General features: G+C 40.8%; 1 protein-coding gene across 6 annotated transcripts in view; it reads left to right on the plus strand.

Annotated features, from left to right (window-relative positions):
• Positions 1–21,064, plus strand: part of LOC139614468 (unconventional myosin-Ic-like) — a 59,532-nt gene that overhangs the window by 29,613 nt on the left and 8,855 nt on the right. For 3 of the 6 annotated variants that reach the window (XM_071471765.1, XM_071471770.1, XM_071471767.1), the window contains exons 2-16: positions 6,834–6,989; positions 7,790–7,905; positions 10,402–10,600; positions 12,029–12,109; positions 12,422–12,601; positions 12,740–12,766; positions 14,256–14,354; positions 15,203–15,313; positions 15,617–15,688; positions 15,875–15,994; positions 16,445–16,518; positions 17,448–17,553; positions 20,004–20,084; positions 20,521–20,612; positions 20,764–20,858. In XM_071471765.1, the coding sequence (XP_071327866.1) occupies positions 6,834–6,989; positions 7,790–7,905; positions 10,402–10,600; positions 12,029–12,109; positions 12,422–12,601; positions 12,740–12,766; positions 14,256–14,354; positions 15,203–15,313; positions 15,617–15,688; positions 15,875–15,994; positions 16,445–16,518; positions 17,448–17,553; positions 20,004–20,084; positions 20,521–20,612; positions 20,764–20,858 (1,609 nt within the window). The remainder of the gene's footprint in view (positions 1–6,833; positions 6,990–7,789; positions 7,906–10,401; positions 10,601–12,028; positions 12,110–12,421; positions 12,602–12,739; positions 12,767–14,255; positions 14,355–15,202; positions 15,314–15,616; positions 15,689–15,874; positions 15,995–16,444; positions 16,519–17,447; positions 17,554–20,003; positions 20,085–20,520; positions 20,613–20,763; positions 20,859–21,064) is intronic. The other 3 variants (XM_071471766.1, XM_071471769.1, XM_071471768.1) reach the window with 1 other exon arrangement.

Raw genomic sequence — 21,064 nt, forward strand, 5'->3', positions numbered from 1 at the left:
TTCCATTCCTCTTTCATTCTACCAGCTTGTGCAGAATTGAATTGAACTGATTCATAGATGAGCATCAAAACATTCTGCGAGTAGCTTCATCAGGACCACAAACTTCACTTGTTATAACAAATCAGGTGAAACAGAAGTCAGAAGAAGTTGGATTTTTGTCTCTAACTGACTGCTGCACTCCTCTGTTCTCCTCTTTGCATATTTAACCTGGATCATTTACTTTCACAAATATTTAACTCCAGTTGGTTTAAGTGCGATCGAGCATGATATGTTTATTAGCTCTTTAAATCCTATCCTGTGGCCATGTGTCATACAAAAGGAAAAGGAAATGTTAAAATATCTTCATTAACCCTGATATGAGACTTAATAATTAATGCAGCTCTTAAAGGGGAGGTTTCCTTTACAAGAGGTTTACTGTCTTTAGTCAAAGTTTGACATCTACAAATTAACATTTTTTTGTCCATCCAACACTTGAGAAGCTTGAACAAGTAAATTTTTGTCAATTTAATCTTGAAAAATTATTTAAAGGTCCCATATTGTATAAATGTAGATGTCCATGTGTTTGTGATTATAAAGCAGGTCTAGGTTCTATATTAATACTGTGAAAGTATCAAAGCCTCAGTCCACAGAGAAATGCACACAGCCTGTATTCAGACACTGAGCCTTAAAACCAGCCGTCAGGACTTCTGGTACTATGTGATGTCACAACAAAACAGTCACCACTCTCAGCCATGCCCCAAGCCCCGCCCACCTGGACCCACCATCCAACCTTGCAGGATTTGGTTTCTCTGAGTGTTTACCTGAAAACTGCTATAGTTTTATTCAGTCACTCAGAAAACAGTCAGCCAATCAGAAGAGAGGCTCAGGGCCCCTTTTTTTAATTACAGGAGAATACTACCTAAAAATGAATGCTCTTTGTTGACCGGTATCCATAAAGTTCAGTAAAGCTGGTGGATAAGATATAGGTGGACATAGTATTTGATACTGACCAATCTATAGTAAGTGCTCAGTATTATCATTACAAACAAGCCAGTGAAGTGGAAACACTGTCAAACTGATCAGGTCTGGTTGTGCAGGTTTTTTGCCTATTATATCTTATAATTTTCACCATCAACCACCTGAGCTCCCATCCTGTGCACTGTATGGGGCGCTGAAAGCCGCAGGTTAGATGAGGTTTACATAAACAGTGTGACATCTGAGCTCCGCGAGTGCGCCCGGGGCGATGTAAAGGTCAAGGAGAGAGCTGCTATTGTTCACAGGCTGGGCTGGATGATCAAATCCCTCTGCTTTCTCCCCCTTTCTCTGCTCCTCTCAGGTGTGGCTGCTCGTTCACTCTGTCGTTTGACAGGCGGACTAAAAGGATGTGAAAAATTAGTTCAAAAAACACAGGTAGAGGAAGTGAGATTCAAGATAACGATGATTGAAATGAGGGAAAGTTAAAGTGCAATCTCAGTGTTCACACACACCGAGGTTCGAGCCTCAGTACATCTGAACAAAATCTTTCTGTGCACAGTTTCAAGAACTGTCAAGTACCAAAAAGCAGCATTGATGTGGTTCGGTCTTTGATCAATTTCTGACTTAATCTGAATTTTGAAAGGTTTGAGCTGTATTTTATTGAGGCAAAGAAAAGTTTAGTTTTGAAAAGTTTAACTGCTTTTGTTAAATGAAAGAAAAATTTGTTTACATTCCTCAAACTCAAGGTAAAGCGTCTGCAGCAGTACTGGTCGCTCTGTGAGGCTGTTTAGTGTGTTAGCAACATGTGCTAATTAGCAATAATAATAATAGTTGCTGTTTTTATTATCTTTATTATTATTATTATTATCTCTATTGTCCACAGATGTGGAAATTTGCCTGACTGGTTAAAACACATCATTGTAACTCACAAACAATAAATACAGCAATAAATTAACACAACATGCACAGAACAGACAACAACAACAGACATGATTGCAGTGTGAATGATGCTGACGAGTTCAACAAAGTTATTGTATTTGGTATAAAGGACTTTCTGGAAACGTTCTTGGTTGCCACAAACACGCTGATGGAAACGTTATTAGTTTTGCAGATATTGGGTCGTAAACCAAAGTATTGCACAAATTGAAACTTTGACTTGATGATGGTGATTATTAAAAAGTCACCAAAGCTGGTATCCTTCATCGTCAGGGGACTGTGAATGTCTGCAGCAAAATTTAATCGCAGTGCATCCAATCGAGTCCAGTAGTTGTGCAGATACCAACAGAGGAGAGGCCTCAACATTTCAAACAATACTCAGCCTTAATTGTTCTCTGTCATCAGATTTTTATAACATACAGAAAGTCTGCTCTGTAAACACCCTGTAGGTCTTTGTTGTTTCAGTGTTGATGAGCTGAGCTGACGTTGGAGCTTATGAATGATGTTTATTGTTTACTGGTACCTGCTTTCTTAATACTCTTTGGCGTAGATGTCTTAGCAGAGACTTCTGCCTCTTCAGGTCTCCTCTTGCTAACCTGGCTCCATGCAGACTTGTTTGCTGTACAGGATTCGGAAAACATGACGACATTTAGGAACCGGGTAGGCACATACTTGGTGTGTTCCTGAGACCGGGTGGAGGTCCAGTCGTGCGGTATTACACGCAGGAAAGCCAAACAGTGAAAGCAGCATTGGAAAACAATGAAGTAATGGAGAGAGAGGGCAAGAGACTGGATCAAGAAAGAAAAGTGAATGAGAGATAGACTGTGCAGAGAAGGAAGAGGTGAGGAAATATGTCTCTGGTTTCTTTCCTCCCAGGCGCCATAATATTGGGACGGTTCTGTAATAAACCGTGACACCTTAATGTAAATGAATCTCACGATTTCTCCTCCTAAAGGCGATTGAACCTGTTCCCACAGGGTGAATTCCTTTACTAAACACTTGCTGTCTGGTAATTCTTTCCCAGGAAAAATCCTCTGCTACACAGGAAGTCATACGTCTCATATGTTTCCAGCTGCAGCAACAGCAGCATGTTTGGATCAAGAAGTGTAACAGGACAGTTAGTATGAGCAGAAAGTGTTCGTTATCAGAAAATCCAAAGACAACAGGTCAAAAATACCGCCCTTACTGCTTGATTGACAGGTGAGAAGTATCTCAGCAATGGCTGATAAAGAGTATTAGTCACTCTCAGATCTCAGGGTCCGCACACACGCACACCCACACACACAGCTGTAGTGTCTTTGCTTTCTGAGGAGATGTGTGAAACAATAGGTCACCAGAGATCATGACGTCCAGGGGTGAGAGGAGCAGGGATGCACGGGATAGAGTTACCACATGCATGAGCTCTAGAGCTTGTATCAGTACCACACTGATGCAGATTAATCCAACACTTCTTCTCTTTCCTTTAAAGTTGTGATCCTGAAGATGAAGAGTGGTATTGTGGTTTCATGCTGCAGCAAACTGCTACTTGTTGAGCAAATTATTTGTCAGAAATAAAGCAGAAGAGCAGCTGATGTGTGTGTTTCCAGTGCAGCCAAACAAACTCAGGTTATTTTAATAAGGAGGTCAGTTAGTTTGAGTGAGAGTAGTTTTCCACACAACGGCAGGACACAGGGAGAGGAGGACGTGTCACATGCAGGTTATCATCTAACAGCTTTCTGTGGCCTGAATAAAACAAAATAAAGAAATATGCTGTGATTGTTTGACAATAAAAACCACCTCTTGTTTCACCAGTTGTATACTCTTAATGTGAAACAACAGCGAGTCATGGGCGATGTCCAAAATGTAAGATCTTGATTCAGTCCAACCCAAATATCACAATATACAATCTATCGTTATATATTATTATATTTTATGTTTCAGTTTTGTAAAATAAGACATAAATAAAAATAAATAAGACATAATTATATTATTGTATTTTATGTTTCAGGTATAAGTGTTGCTACCACTAAGAGCAAAAGATATTATGAAAAATATTACATATGCAGGGAAATATTATGATATTCAATATTAATGAAGATCAAACCGAGCCTTGCAGCAGCAGCAGTAGTAAATGTTGTGTTTGCATTAGCAGTAACCTGACACAGCTGATATGAGGAGACAGGGAGGTGGATAACATACAAATAGTAACACTGGATTACATCCATGCATGTGTGTCTGTGTGAAGGATTTTTGGATCCAGTGTGAATTGTGGACTCAACTTTAAATGCAATTATTCACCTTGGAGTGAATTATTGTATATTATTGTCAGCGTGTCATCTTCCTTTCTCCATGTACCTCTATTTGCCTTGAAGCTGCATTTATTGTGCTCTGACATGGAGACATTAGTAAAGTGCCACAGGTGCTGAAGGACCTACAGTCATTATAATCACTGTGTGGTAAAAATCGCTGCTGATATTCACTTTAATGTGGGATTTGTGTTTAAAATCTCACAGTAAAAGCCTCGGCCTCTAAAGAGATTAAATTAGATTGTCCAGACTTTGGATTTGTGCCATTGTTGTGTCCTTGTGAGGACGTGTGCACACAAACACACATGCACACATGCACACACACATTTTACAACCTGGATTAATAAGTAAAAAAGGGGAAGCGTTGAAAGCTTGAGTCATCATCAGATCAAAGATGAGGGGTGAGCCAACGCCAGAGCTTCCTTCTCAGCCGGGCCACTGGCCTCTCTGAAAAGCTGTAAAAAATAAAGCGTAGAGGTGGTTCAGTTAATGAAAGTGTATAAACACAACAGGCAGGGCTGCACCGAAAAACAACGGTCAGCACCAGCGTGTGAAGCATCATGGGAGGCTGCAGCTCTCCTTTGAAACACAGCATCAAACATATTCATGCATACTTGTGTGAAATCGGATCAAGATGGCGTGCACGCGCCCGTGTCTGTTGTGCAGTGAGGAGACGGGCGATGCAGTGATTTAATGGGCTCACTGTTGTGCTGTGGAGGCTGCTGCTGTGTGGAATTTTAGGGAGTATTGTTAACTTTCCAGTAGGGTTTAAATGGAGCGCTGGAGCAGGACCCGAGTCATAACCTGGCATCCATCATCTCCTCTCCCTTCGTTTTTTTCCCTCTCCCTCCTCTTACATCTCTCTCCCATGTATTTGCTCCTCTTGTCTCACACAGCACTAATTAATATGTCCTCTCCTCCCTCAAGATTTCTCCTCTCTTTCTTTCGCCATCTCATCTTTGTACTCCCCTGAGGGATGAAGACTACTGTACTGCATAACACAACAACAACACCTGCTGTATTTTATGTGTGTGCTGTTGGTCCCTGCCCCCGTCATCCAGCAAAGGTTGTGCTGGTTGTAGTTCTGTCCAGCTCAGTGCGTCTTAAACATGGATGTGGCGAACATTCGCAACCTTATGCTTAAAACTCAAGCCTCTATTTTAGAAAACGGTTTCCTGGACAAACGTATCGATGAGCTTAAACATGTAAGTGCTGCAGTTTAACTTCACATCCTGTACAAAGTCTATACCGAATATTTTTAAATACGTGAAGGTGGGGTTTTTTGCACTTTGTTTGAAGTGACAACTTTCTTTCTTCACATCTGGGCTTGGCTGGGTAACAGGTTTTAGAGGTGGTAAGATCATTCGAGGGCTGTTTTAAAGAAAACGTTGGACGATGTACAAACAGAAAATCTTTGCTTTGTTTAGTTGCATGAGTTTGAATGAATGTGAGGTCTGTGAATGGCTTTTAGACTTCAAACTGTGCTTCTTGGCTTTGGTCTGAATGTGCTCTATTGTGGGATGAAGGCTGTGAGTTGGGAATTGGGATTTTCTCTGAGTCCTGAAAGATGTGATGAGAGCTTATGGGACAGGAAGGATGTGGTTAACCTTTTGAGATTTATTTGTGCATAAAAATGGTTCTGCTGGGGAAAAAAAACTTTGTTTTCAGGATGCAACTGTTTATTGGATTAAAGATTTGGCCTTACATTTAGAACTGAAAGAATCGGTCGCTTGATAGATGAGTTTGTCAAAAGGATTTGCTGCTTTTCTTTGTCTAATATTAACAAAAAAACTAAACATCTTTGGGTTTTTGACAAAACAAGACATTTGAAGACATCGCCTTAGGCCCAGAGAAATATTTTTTTTAGTTTCAGCCCTGTTTGGATTCATCATCTTTAAAATTGTAATTTTAGAATTTATGCCAAAAAAGCCAAAATCAAACAGAATATTAACTGTGGCTCATTAAAACGCTGAAGCTAATATTTAAAGTGAGGCCAGAGGTGATGATTATGGGATGAGGGTAAATGATAACACAAGGTTTTACAGCAGCATAAGAGCTGCAAAGGGAGTCAAACGGTAGTAAGTAATAACTAGTTAGATTAGTAAGATTTTCTTCTTTCTTCTTTCTAACGTTACATAGTGCAGCTTTGGGTCGTCTAATAGAAATCCAGTGTTAATATATTCACATTAAATCAAACAGGCGTCAGCTGTGACGGCACTAACAAGCTGCTGTTTGGTTTTTAACAAGGTGTCAAATATTAGAATCTTATATAATCATAGTTTATCTCGTGTTCTTCAGTTATTTCATGATCTGTTGTGGGAGCTGCTCAGTTCAATGAGTAGCTGAACTGAAGTCCACACCCAGGTGATGCGTAGCTACACCTGCCTCTCTAGGTGATATATTGATGTGGTCTTAGACATCACTGCTTCCACTGTCGGTGTAGAACTGATGATTGATTTTTTTTGCTGCTTTTCTTAAGTTCCGTCACTCCTTCTCTCATAAGGATAGATTATGTGTCACTGGTGTTCTTTTTTTTGGTCCCTCCTTTCTCCTTTTTCCCCAATTTCCCAAGCATGATTGATGAAGTGTTACACTACATAGGTGATGTTGTTGTATTCAGGCACTAACCTCACCTACTCCCTCTCTGTCCTCCTCTAGGTGGTGGCTAGTGACGGGGTGCGGGCTATGATGGAGTCGGCCCTGACAGCCAGAGACCGGGTGGGGGTGCAGGACTTTGTCCTGCTGGAGAACTACACCAGCGAGGCCTCCTTCATAGAAAACCTGCGCAAGCGCTTCAAAGAGAACCTCATCTATGTGAGTGGATGAAGTGAGGGTGGGGTGTATGTATGTATGACTGGATTTATGGGGTCCACATTAATATGAGAGAAAAAAACAGGTAACAAAAGATTAAAGGTCCAATATTTTACACTTTTCCTGTGTTTTATCTGAAGTGTTGATCTCCATCAGAAGATATATTTGTGGTTTTAAGAATCAAAAACCATCTCTGTTTTAAGGCTCAGTTTCTGAATACAGGCTGTGTGCATTTCCCTGTGGACTGAGGCTTTGATACTTTCACAGTATTAATATAGAATCAAAAACACATGGACATCTACCTTTGTACTATATGGGACCTTTAATAATTATCTATCATGAACACATAAAATAAAATAAACATCTTTAAGAAAGATTTCCTTAAATTTGGTTAAATAATAAAAGAATTGTGACCAAGATAGTTTCTATTATTATTATTATTATTATTATTATTATTATTATTATTAAGCTAACATCAGCAGGCTCTAGTCTGAATGCGTCTTTTTTTTCTTGATAAAATGTCTTACGGATGTCCAATAATCAGCCCTTCTTGTTGCTACCTTAACTGGGTTTTATGAGCTGTGTATTATATTTCACTTGGACGAGGACGGACACAGTTATTTGTTCTGTAGAAGGTTAAAGTTTGAATTTCTCACATTTTGCCTGGTGCGGACACACCCACACTGAAACGGCTAATACGCTAAAACAGTTTGTAGTTGTATCTGATGTTGACAGGATATTGATGTGTCCCAGTCCTGATGTTTTCATCATGTAATGTGACTGTGTGCTTTCCCTCCCATCAGACTTACATTGGTTCAGTGCTGGTGTCAGTGAACCCATACAAAGACCTGGAGATCTACACCAAGAACCACATGGAGCGATACCGTGGGGTCAACTTCTACGAGGTGTCACCACATATGTAAGTACACAAACACAGTTCAGCTGTTCATCAACATATTCTACATTTAAGTGGCACTTACAGTCAAATTATTTACTGAAAAGTCATAAAAGAGAAAATCAAATGGAGAAAAGCTTCATCAGAAAATTATAAACAATCTGACATCTTCTTCCTTTTTAGTAATTTCATATAAAAGTCGTGTTTTCCTGTAAACGTACCCACAGTCCTGTGCAAAGGCTTTAGGAGCCAAAAGAAATATGAGGATCCTTTAAAATGATCTATTAACTTCATACAAAATCCAGAAAACAGAAAAAAACTAAATCAAACAGCATCAGTTCTCCTCTGTGCACATGTGCAGGTGAGTTGTTTTGAGCTTCTTGCAGAAACATTCATAGTGGACAGTGTGTTTACGTGTTTAATGTTTCCATGTTTCTGTTCCTACGCCCTAAAAGAAGGAGTCTGTTGAAGCTTTTCTCCCCCACAGTGACATAACATTTGTTGCACCTGTATTTCTAAATGTTGTCACTGTGTTCGGAGTCTGTGGGAATATGTCACAAGTGGCCAAGCCGCCTCACGCTCTCGTGAAGTCGACTGGCTATGTAATGTTCTGTGGTCTGACCGTCCCTCTGAGTCAGACGTCGAGACGTCAGGTCATGAGACAGAGTGTTTGTTTGAAAGGTTGCCACAGGAATGGTCAGGGAATTCCCTGTGAAATCCTCCTGGCCCCTCAGGTCAGCCACAAAACAATCAAGTGCATTATAGAGACTCAGAGTAGCGTCATCGAAAGATTTCAGAGTCTCTCACTGACTCTTTCTCCTTTTTTCCCTCTCTTCACTTCAGCACTTGAGTGTGGGGCCGATGTTTTCTCCCTCTGAGTGGAAAGAAAGATGTACTTTGGCAAAGAGAGGTGGAGTTCTGGAGAGAGAAAACAGGGCGGGGAGGGGGGTGGAAAGAAAAGTAAGCAAATGATGGTACCAGGCGAGAGATTTCCTCCCTTGAGAGGGGATTCCTCTGACCTGAACCTGACCCCACCCCGTCCCCAGCCCCAAGCCCTCCCTAATATCACACCCACAGACTGCACACATATACAGTACGACGCAGCTGCTTTTATCTTCCAGCAAATTAGTCTGGTGTCAGAAATGAGCCCAAACAGGCTGAAACAACAGAGCGGCTCTGATAACAGCATGGAGCTGACAAATGATAGCTCCGCTACAGCGGGCTGCATTAACTGTGGACCTGATGGTTCATACTGGTGGACCAGTATCTGTCCATGGTCACACACTGGGAGGAGCTGTTACATGTTACATGAGAGACACACGTTTGTTAAGGAGGATTTCCATTTTACTCGGCTCCATTTATTAAGTTGAGCACAAACCAAAGCTTCTAATATTTTAATAGATATTTCATAGAAAGTTTTTCTTCCATTAAACTGATAACTGGGGGTTTGTTAGGGATGAGAAACAGAGCTGAAAGGAGAGAAGGTTCTGGACTTAGATTTTATCGTGTAGCCAAAGACATGACTTTCAGTGAATCCCAATGTTGCTCCATATCTGCCCAACTGTTTTTATTTAAAGTCGACAAAAGACAATTGTGTCTCAGTTGGTCTGTGTTTCCATTGAGTTGATTAATGTGAATAAAACTGGGTGTTCTTAATTAAATGTGACGACAGATTTCCAGCAGTCTGCTTCTCAGTTGGACGATTGATTTTTAATTTTTTTTTTTTTTTTTAATTCATGTGTTTACTAGTTTAAGTTCACAATTTCAAATTGCACATTAAGCAGGTTATGCACCTAGAGTTCAACATATCAGCCTTTTTAAGGTGATGACATGTCAGTGTTGTGTTGTCAAATCACTTATTGCAGATTTAATAGTAAATATTTAATGCATATTTTTTTCTTCTCTTAAGTTAGTTGTCTCATATAATTGATCAAATGTAGAAGTTTCTCTGTTTACAGTATTTTTAAAGCTGCCAGTTGAAAACACTTCAGCCAATATCTGATATCTTAAAATCTAACAGTTTTAACAGCGAGCTGTAACAGTTATTTGCTGTCTCATAAAAATCTTGGCCAGTTAAAAACCACAGGATTCCAAATATTATATCATCCATGTACATTCATACAGAAGGTGAAGTTAAGGTCCTCCTTCAAATAAGTTTTAAGACAAGCACATTATTGATTAGTTAGATGGATGGATGGATAAATAGAGAGATATTTGTTTCTTTCCTTGAGAGAAATTAAATTGTCATTGAATTAAAATACAGTAAACACACAGCAACAGACTGATAGAACATGTAGAGAATCTTGTTGCAGACATTGGAATATTTTGTATTAAGTATTTTTCCTCTTTACTCTCGGACAGGGGATCTTTTTTTTTTTTGTCTCAAGACTTGAGTGTGAAATGTTCTTACATCAGATCCCTTCATGTGTTTTTCTGTTTGTTGTCCATTTGTCTGTAACTCCTCCTAACATCCTGCTGACTCCCTGCCTGACCTCCGTCTCTCCCCTTGACCTTTCCTAGCTACGCAGTGGCAGACAACTCCTACCGCTCCATGAGGACCGAGAGGAAGGACCAGTGCATCCTGATCTCTGGGGAGAGCGGAGCCGGGAAGACGGAGGCGTCCAAGAAGATCCTGCAGTACTATGCCGTCACCTGTCCAGCCAGCGAGCAGGTGCAGACCGTCAAAGACCGCCTGCTGCAGTCCAACCCTGTGCTGGAGGTGAGACCGGCTGACTTCCTGTCCATCCAGACCTATCACGATGCTGAGTGATGAATAACAATGAAGAAGAAAGCTGATGTAGTGTTGATGACTGGGATGGACGATGGATGTTCTGGTTTCTTGATTAAAATGTGGCTGTTTGTAGAATTAAGATATTAATCTGTCAGCTCTGTTTGACACGAGGAGCTGATATATTTGCCAGGGATGTTAAACCATCATGAATAATGTTTTATCTTTTTATTAGACCAGAAATCTGTCGTCTTAATGTCCAGAAGTACTGTTGGATTTTTTTAGAGCAGCATAAAGAGGTTTTGTTTTCCTCTGATTTCAGTCGCCAACAGTCAGAATAAGTGGACGGTGACAAAGACGAGAAGAATCTTTAGTTTTTATGAGCCTGTCCTGTAAAAAAAAAAAAAGCCCATAGGTCGTCTGTGCTGCAGGTTATTATGACCCATAGTTACGTTTAGTTGCTAGGCAACATCTAGGAGGTTGGGGTGGATGGATGAGACAGGAGAGCGGTGTTCGATTCCCATGTGAAAGTGGCAGTTTATATTGTTTCTATTATCCATGACCGTTCACTGTTATTATTGTTACCATGACGACAAATGTTGTCTAATGTTGAGGAAGTACTTATTTTAACCCAAATCACCATCTTCTTCTCCTAAACCTAACCAAGCCATGACTGTTATTACAGTAACCATGGCGACGAAGGTAGGTTCAGCGCTGACGGTATTGTAACCATGACAACCAAGGTCCAGTAAGCCTGCCGCCATTGGGGCTCAATGTCAGGTGACACTCAGAGGGTTAGTTTGTCAGGTTGGAGGACTGGTTTGTTTTTTAATGACTGTAATTGTTTTATTGATTTATTGATTGATCTGCAAATATAACGTATAATGGACATTATGACCTACAGAGTTTACTGGAATGTTTTCAAAAACAAAACTCAAACAGTTCATTTTATGTATCTGTCATCTGTGTGTGGACGTATTCACAGTAGTTGAACACACTCGACACACAGCGCGGACGCGTTTCGCTCACAGACAGAGCTGAAAGTAATTTGGGGTTAGATTTATGTTAAACTGAAGAACAAAGCGGTGACTGTTTCTGTTTGTTTGACACTCACTGACTGGAGTTTTACCGTGGTGCTTGTTTTGATGTCTGGCATGTCTGAGCCAGATGATTTCCAGATGTGTTTACGTGTGTGTGTACTCTACACCCTGTAATCTGTGCTACTGTCCCAGACAAACGCTGCAGAGATTCTAACACCTGCAGCTTCACCGTTACCCTGACGTCTGTCGTCCTGACTTCATCACACTTTCTCTCTCTCTCTCTCTCTCTCTCTCTCTCTCCGCTCCTTTTAATCTGTCAATCATCACTCCTCCTCTCTCTCCTCTCTCCGCTCCTTATCCCTCTCTATCCTCTCTCCAGGCCTTCGGCAATGCCAAGACGTTGCGTAACGACAACTCAAGCCGCTTTGGCAAGTACATGGACATTCAGTTTGACTTCAAGGTGAGTGGGACGGTCTGATTCACACTGGCAGCTACTTTTAGCACCTGTGAACATTATCCAACAAATCTTCTTTTACATGGGAGGCAGATTGTTGCTAGAACCAAAAAATATTGTTACCTCAACTTTTTCTATCACATCACTCCTCCCCCTGTACCTTTTTTTGTGGGTACACTGAATCTGTCACCGTCTGCAAAATCTGTCAAACCTGCATGTTGTATCAACCCTGCAACACCTCCTCAGTACCCCAGCCTTACCCACTCCTCCTCCTCTGCCTCCTCCCCTCTCCTCCTTTGGCCTTTGTCCCGTCGGCAGGGTGCCCCGGTGGGAGGCCACATCATCAACTACCTGCTGGAGAAGTCCCGCGTGGTCCACCAGAACCACGGCGAGAGAAACTTCCACATTTTCTACCAGCTGATTGAGGGAGGGGAGGAAGACCTGCTGAGGCGCCTGGGCCTGGAGAGGAACCCTCAGCAGTACCAGTACCTGGTCAAAGTGAGCATCCACTTCTTTAGTCTCTGTGTATATGAAATGATGTCAAACTGAATCATTAATTTGAGCTACAATGCTCATTAATTTATCAGTTGATCAGCAGGAAATTAATCAGCAACTACTTTGATAATTGGTTTACAGAAAGTTGATGGCTCCAGTTTCTCCAAAGTGAGGATTTGCTGCTTTTCTTTGTTTTATATTGAACTAAAAGTTTTGGGGGTTTGGACTGTTGATTGGACAAAACAAGACATTTTAAAGGTTTTACCTCACGCTCCAGGAAATAGGTTTTAATTCTCCGTGTCGGCGACAGCCAAGGCCGGCGGTTATCACAATGTCTGTCTGTACAGACGGATGGGCCATTCTTATGATAATATCTCAGTAACACCTTGAGGGAACAGAACATTCATTTGAACTCAATGATTAACTGAGTAGAATTTGGTGGTCAAAGATCAAAGGTCATGGTGATGTCACAAAGTACATTTTTGGCCTCTTGACTGTGATAGCTCAAGACCGCCTTGAAGGAATCTGTTTAGATTGGGCACAAACATTCATTTGGACTCAAAGTTGAACTGATCAAAATTTTGGTGGCCAAAGGTCACTGTGACCTCACAAAACATGTTTTTTGGCCATAACTCACAAATTCATACGCTAATTATGACACAGTTCAACTCAAATGTCTATAAGGATAAAATGAAGAATGAATGAAAAACACTTCTGGCCATTAATCAACGCTGCAACTCAGGAGATCGTGACCATATTTCCTGGAACTTGGCAGGTTGGTGGAGGGATAAAACCTCGAGGCGGTGATTCTAGTTTCTAATGTTCCATTAATCAAACAATCAGTTGGTACTTGGCAGTTTAGATAATTCATTGGTGGTTCAGTTCTGAGCAGGAACCTTTGTCTCATACTTCATCTCCTGTCAGCTCTCCTCTCAAAAAACACTGTAAAGGAAGCAGTTCCTGATTTAAGTTTTGGATTTAGTTGACAGAACTAATCTTAATTGTTTGAGGAGGAACTGGTATTAAGAAGTGATTTGAGGAACAGTATCTGGTAAATGTTGTGGTTTGTTTTCGATGTGAGTTTATCTGTTTGTTCAAGAGAAAACCTGCAACAATTCCAGGTCATCAACGAGCTTCAGTGAAGTTTCTGCAGCTTTAAAGAAAAACATGTAGATGAATATGAATCATGAACTGCAGGGAAGGTGCAGGATGTTTTTCTCTCTCTCTCTCTCTCTCTCCTGTCAGAAGCCGTTGGTCTGTACCGTGTGTGTGTGTGTCTCAGTGGGAGTTTGCTTTAATAGGCTCTCAGTCAGGGACTCTCAGTGCAGCGAGAGGATATTTCCTCAGGGGGCAAATCTGCCTTAAGGCCGTGGCTGAACCCTCCCCTCAGTGAACACACATACACACCAACAGCTACTGAGCAAAAACACCTAACGTGTGTGTGTGTGTGTGTGTTTGTGAAAATAGGTGTTTACATTACATATAAATGAGTGTTTACTCTGCACGTAAACACCAATTTACACATCACCTACTTTATTGATTTTGCTCATGACTTAACAAGGGAATAAAAAGTTAAACTAGATGGTAAACAAAAGCTTTAGCCTGTTTACCAATGTTTTTTTTGTCCTCTGTGTGTGTGTGTTTGTGTTTTTCACAGGGTAACTGTCCCAAAGTGAGCTCCATCAACGATCGCAGCGACTGGAAGGTGGTGAGGAAAGCCCTGAGTGTGATCGGCTTCAACGAGGACGACGTGGAGGTGAGGAGTGAGTCCGAGCCGCGTGAATCACACCTGACGTGTTTGTTCTGTCGCCCATAGTGGAGTTAGAGGTGTAAACACAGCAGCAGTGTGTTGATGAGGATGTGGACGGAGCAGGTGGAAGCTTTACGAAGCTCATACATGTTGCTCAGCACACGTTGACTTTTCACCTCCTACGTTCACTTTTACTATTTACTAGAAGTTTCCGACAATAATAAACATTTCAACCTCCACTGTTTTTATTAATGGCTATGAAGAGTAAAGTACTTCATGTGCCTGAGGGGGTGAGACTGTTTCTGTTTTATCCTGCTGTGTGTGTGTGTGTGTGTGTGTGTGTGTGTGTGTGTGTGTGTGTGTGTGTGTGTGTGTGTGTGTGTGTGTGTGTGTGTTATTATATGATGAGAACTTATTTGTGCTCAGCGTGGGAGTCGTCCTACATGTTCACGAGTCTGGGCTCACTTCCAAAGCTTTTTAGATCTCACATTGCTTACACAGTGAAGAGCAGGTGTGTGTGTGTGTGTGTGTGTGTGTGTGTGTGTGTGTGTGTGTGTGTGTGTGTGTGTGTGTGTGTGTGTGTGTGTGTGTGTGTGTGTGTGTGTGTGAGACATGGTGAGCAGATAGCTACATTCCTATCCTGTTCAGTTCTCCAAGCTAAGTTTAATCAAAGCCATGTTTATCCTCCAACTCACCCATGAAACCTCAGCAGTAACTTCTCCCTGCGCTGCAGCCTCTCGACTCTCGACCGTTTGCTCTCGTCTTCATTTTTCTCTCCATCTGTCTTTCTCACCTCCCTCTCATTCCATGTTTTCACTCCCACTCCCTCGCTCTCTGTGTTTTTCAACGTGCAGGAGCTGTTGAACATAATCGCCAGCGTGCTCCACCTGGGAAACGTGCAGTACGGTGGAGAGGAGGGCAACGCCTGCATCACCTCCGACACACAGATAAAGTACCTGGCCAGGGTAAGATGCTGCACCGAGCGGGTTCATAAACACTCCTCTAACAGGACAGGAGAGGGGGGGGTAGATATATAGACTTTATGTCTATATATCTACTTATATACGTGACTTTTTGTTATGGAAAAAGCCTCCATTCATTCATATTTCAGTCACTTACACCTAATATCAGACATGATCAGCAGATGCCATACCCAGGATGTCGCTGCTGCTCAGTGGCGTGACGTCCGTCTGTTTACTTGCTCGAGTTAATTGATTCGTCAGTGGTGGGGCTGTGGTGTGTGTGCTAACGTTGTTGTGTGTTTCCAGTTGTTAGGAGTGAATGGAGCAGTGCTGACAGAGGCGCTCACACACAAGAAGATAATCGCCAAGGGGGAGGAGGTAGGTTTGGATACACACTGTCATTGTGTGATCACCATTTGTATACAAAGCTTCCCTCTCTGTGTAATGTCTGCTGCAGTGTAATTATATTGTAACTTGTATAACTGCCCCCGTTGAACTCTGTGTGTGTGTGTGCGCGCGCGTGTGTGTGTGTGTGTGTGTGTGTGTGTGTGTGTGTGTGTTCAGCTGATGAGCCCTCTGAACCTGGAGCAGGCATCGTCAGCTCGCGATGCTTTGTCGAAGGCTGTGTACGGACGCACCTTCACCTGGCTGGTTAACAAGATCAACGCTTCACTGGCATACACGGTATACACACACACACACACACATAACTCTCAGAGCATGTTGATGTCTCCTGCCAATTCTGTTACTGCACAGCTCCACCTTGTGGACGTTTACAGCATGACCGTAACTCAACTTTATATCATATACTGTAATTATGATAATTTCTTGTTTCATTTCTGTGATTTATTACACGCCAGAGTTAATCTACTTTACTCTATATATAAACTAAATAAATCTTCAAAACAAATTCTTTCCTGCATTTACACATAAAGAACATCAGTCTGCAGTGAAGTTTAAATTAATTGTGATAGACATATTATTTTTAAATCAAATTCAACCATTAGGATTTTTTGAATAGAATATGCTTGATATGATATATGCATATTGTTTTATATATTAAAGTTTATATTTTAGGGCTTGAATGTTTCATATAGATAAATAAAGCTGAGCTCTCCTCTGTTTCTCTGGCAGGATGACTCCTATAAGAATTACTCTGTCATTGGCCTGTTGGACATCTATGGATTTGAGGTCTTCCAGCACAACAGGTACAGTTATTGATTATTGATGTTTAAAAAGTAGAAAGGTCTGCATTCCCAAATCAATCACATTTTTAATTAAGCTCTCAGGGGAATATAATTCATATATGATGTATTGTATCCCTTATAGCAAACAGTGAGAGCAGAATTACAGGAGCTATGATTGATCTGGATGTGTGAACCTGTTTAGACTGAACCCCAGCCTCTTGTCTTTGGTTTACCTCGATGTATATTTATACATATTTTTTTTCTAATTTTTTTTTTTATTGTTGTGTATCTTTATTGCCAGACTCGTTTGTTATTTAATAATTTTTTTGACAATTGTCATTCTGCAGTTTTATTGCTGTATAACAGACATGCTAACTGTCTGTTTTATTTGACTTTTTAATTATTTTATTATTATTAGCCATGTGGTTGTTATCATATTTTATATCATTTTAGCCTTCATTAATCCATTAATAATGATGATGATGAAAAGTGTGATAACAATTACTCCATTGTTACTTTGCATTTTGAGAATGATGAATTTAAACACAAGTTCTCTAGAAATGAACAAAAATTAAAGCAAATGTCTGATTAGACTGTTTACGTGATGTTTGCTCATCGTTGTAAAATTCAACCTTTAAGTGATTTGATAAACAGATGATTGAAATGTGATTTGCTTGTTGTTCAGGCCCTAAATCTGGTCTGAATGGGTGAGACTAGGACCTCCAGCACTGAGGCTCTGATGTTGGATCTAAACAAAACTATAAAAACGATTGATTTCTGATGATGATTTGATTTCTGCCTCTTAGATAAAGTAGGAACTCAAGTCACTCAAAGTCACACAGTCCTAAAACAATGTGACGAAACAAACCAGCATCAGTCCAACATGTGAACGATTCTGTGTCTTGTTATTATTTTGAAGATGTTTTTTTTTTGTTGTTGTTGTGTTGCAGCTTTGAGCAGTTCTGCATCAACTACTGCAACGAGAAGCTGCAGCAGCTCTTCATCGAGCTCACCCTCAAGTCTGAGCAGGAGGAGTACGAGGCTGAAGGCATCACGGTCAGACATCCCCCCTCCCTCCACTGTTTAACCCAAAATATGAAGAGCTGAATTAGATTGAAAATGTGTCTCATTTGCCTCTTGATTTATGGATTTTTGTGCAGGGTAATTTTTCATTTTGCGTTTCCTCTGTCGTCCTGCGCCCCTCTGTTCACCACTCTGTTGTCTCGCTCCGTCGTCGCAGTGTTTCCTCTCCCTCAGCCTGGGCTTTGAGCTCCTAATGTGATTGTGGCTTCACTTGTGTTTTCCAAAGTGAAACTGATAATCTAATGTATCATCCAGCCGTTTCACTGACGCCTTTACTCAAAGTAATTCACAGTAAGTGCACATATTTTTAGAACATGCTGCCCCTGCCCTTTACCCTGTTATTGGTTTTTTATTTATTCACAGTTAAAGTCTTCAGTGAATCCTCTTAAGGAGATTACATGTCTGCACTGAAAGATGTCGCCTGTCAGTCGTCCCTTTTGTCTTCCTTTATATTTATTGTATTTATATAGTTTTGTTTCGCGTCTTTGGAACAACGGCCTTCTGTGCTCGGTCTGATATAAATGCACTGGTCAGAGAGCAAACAGGTTGTGGGAGAAACTTGGATTCACCTCTCAAAGAGCCCATTATCATCTGACATCAGGCCTGTGGGCGGCGCTCTCTGTCATCTCTGTGGAAATTATGTGGCAGTTGCTCCTAACATAACCTAATAGATCTGCACTCAGCCTGTGGAGCTGTGTGTCTGTGTGTCTGTGTGTGTGTGTTCACATGTGAGTGGGTGAGCAGTGTGAACGCATCCCAGGATTCTTGTAATTCTTCAGATGACTGACTTTATGCTCATTAAATAGCTCAGAACAGATGTAAATAAAGTTACCCTCCAGATAATGACGACCCAGTGCTGAAAGAAGATTTAGCCAGAGTTTAGTTTAAGTCAGAGTCAAACAGAGGTTTTATATCCAGACTGTATAAAAAGGAGTCTCCAACCTTTTTTACTCTGAGAGCTACTTTGACAAAATAAAAGGGGCTGAGAGCTTCTCATGTCTTATATCACTGGTTACATTTATTCACAGATCGTGTCAAAAAACGTATACTGATCTCCAGATGAATAAGATAAATTAACAAGTCATCAGATATCAATAATTCAAAACAATCATAAACATGTGAAACTCACAGCAGTGTCAAAAATCTGAGTCATGATTCAGTCAAACGTGAACACGCAGACATGATGACGCTTCAGTCAGTGATTCAGTGACACTTGGATCCACTGGTACAGAACAAACAGTACCTTAAAATAGCTAATTCAGTAAATTCAGGACACTTAATTTTCCAAAATGTAAACAAACCCGGGCTAAAAAAAAAAATAAAAATAAAACATGGCTCAGGTTGAAGCCAACAGGTTCACTCACTGTATCCATGGCAACATATTTCCTGTTTGTTTAGTTTATATCTGTTCTTTTACCCAGAATAATTTCTATCACAGTTTGTCACCTACAACATATCTGATGTAAACAAACTCATTTGACTACTGTGTGTTTGATTTAGTTTCATTTGGAGCAGATTTACTGAGTGAAGTTGTTGCTGACAGTTTGTACCATGTATCCATGGTTTTTATAGACTTTATTCTCTGACCCTTTGGGAGAGCGACTCTAAAACAGGGGTGAGCTCCTGGTCGCTCAGAGTATGTTAAAAATAAATGGAAAAATGAAGGTGACTTTGAGAATGAAAGGATAGTTCAGCTGTTGTAACTTCCAATAGAAATCCACACATGGAGAGAATTTGAACGGAAGTGTGTAATTACTTTTTTATTACTTTTTTATTTTTTATTACCAAAGCAGAAAGCAGACGTAACAGGAGACTGTGTGGGAGCCAAGACGCCAGTCACTGGCAGATATTTGAGGAATGTTATGTTCAGTAATAAGACATTTCTGGACAGAGATGCACAAAATATTTGAAGGCATATTTAATACAAAAATACCTTTCCAGTTGAACACCTTTATTTTTAGGAAAAGTTAACTCTCAGTCAGTCCACTCCAACAAATACTTGTTTGGTGTCTGATTTCAGCTGATTTAAAAAATAAATAAATAAATTTAAAAAAGGCACTGGTTGTCTCCTGAGCCCCCCCACCCACCCACCATAGAGGAATGGACAGATACAGTTAGTACAGTATAGTATAGTCATATATAGTACATATATCTATTAATTTCTTTTTCTGTTTTGAAATTTAGATAACTTATTAGATTGTGTCCCAAAATATGTGCTGCAGATTTCTCATATTTTGTAACTGTAAGGCTGTTTCTCTGTAGTTGGTGAGGTGTTCTCAATTATCCTCTAAATAAAAAGTAGCAAAAGAGAACAGATGTAAATGTGAGCAGAGGCTTCAAAAAATAGTTTCATTATATATTAATTATCCCGAACAATGCTGATTGATAACACTGATTGGGTTTATTTTCTCATGTCTTCTCAGTGGGAGCCGGTGCAGTACTTCAACAACAAGATCATCTGTGACCTGGTGGAGGAGAAGTTCAAAGGCATCATCTCCATCCTGGTGAGGAGACGCTCGGCTCTGTCTCCGCTGCAGAGGCTTCACACTTTAAGACGATTTGAAAGCAAGATTTCATTTCAAAATAAAGCAGAGTTCATCTATTAAATTTATTTTGGACGTGAATATTGGCCAATATATAAAATGCCCAAAGAACCTATGGCAAAATAGAGTCTGACTTCCTGTTTCCACCTACTGCAATTTGTTATGCTAAGCAAACCATCTCCTTGCTCCAGCTTCATATTACCTTACAGACATTAGCGTGGTATCGATCTTTCCATCAAACTCTCAGCTATTTCTTGGATTCTGAGTCGCTGACCAGCTGGTATCTTCTCACAGTGGATTATTAGCCACTCATATAAACTCATATATAGGTTAGTATCAGATGTATGTAAATGATCTGGGGACGCAGTGTTTGAAATGTTGCTGCTCTGTCTCTCAGGATGAGGAGTGTCTGAGGCCTGGAGACGCCAGTGATATCACCTTCCTAGAGAAGCTGGAGGACACCGTGGGAGGACACCCACACTTCGTCACGTGAGTTTGACTCATCAGATCGATGCTCCTGTCGTCTGTCTGTTCTCACAGCTCTTAAAACTTTAGCTGTTTGCTCGTGGAGCCAGAATGTGCACAATTGAATATGTGTCCAGTCTGTTTACTGATGCTGTGTGTGTCTGTTTCCGTGCAGTCACAAGCTGGCCGATGGAAAGACCCGGAAGGTGATGGGCCGCGACGAATTCAGGCTGCTGCATTACGCCGGAGAGGTCAACTACAATGTCAACGGTGTGTGTGCTGCTCTCAACAAAGTGTCCATGTCAAAAGTGTCCTCCTATTTTTGTAACAGGAAACAAGCTGGTGAAGATGTTTGGTGGAGATCAGGCATGCTAGTCTAATTTTGCATTATCAGAATAAAATGGTTGCATCAAATAATGTTATTAAACAGAAACTGATTCTGATAGAAACAGTCTGCAGTTGGCATCCGCTAAAGA

This window comes from Trachinotus anak, unplaced genomic scaffold (genome assembly GCF_046630095.1).
Source record: "Trachinotus anak isolate AG129_WGS33_773 ecotype Australia unplaced genomic scaffold, CSIRO_AGI_Tana_v1 ptg000034l, whole genome shotgun sequence".
NCBI classification, from domain to species: Eukaryota; Metazoa; Chordata; class Actinopteri; order Carangiformes; family Carangidae; genus Trachinotus; species Trachinotus anak.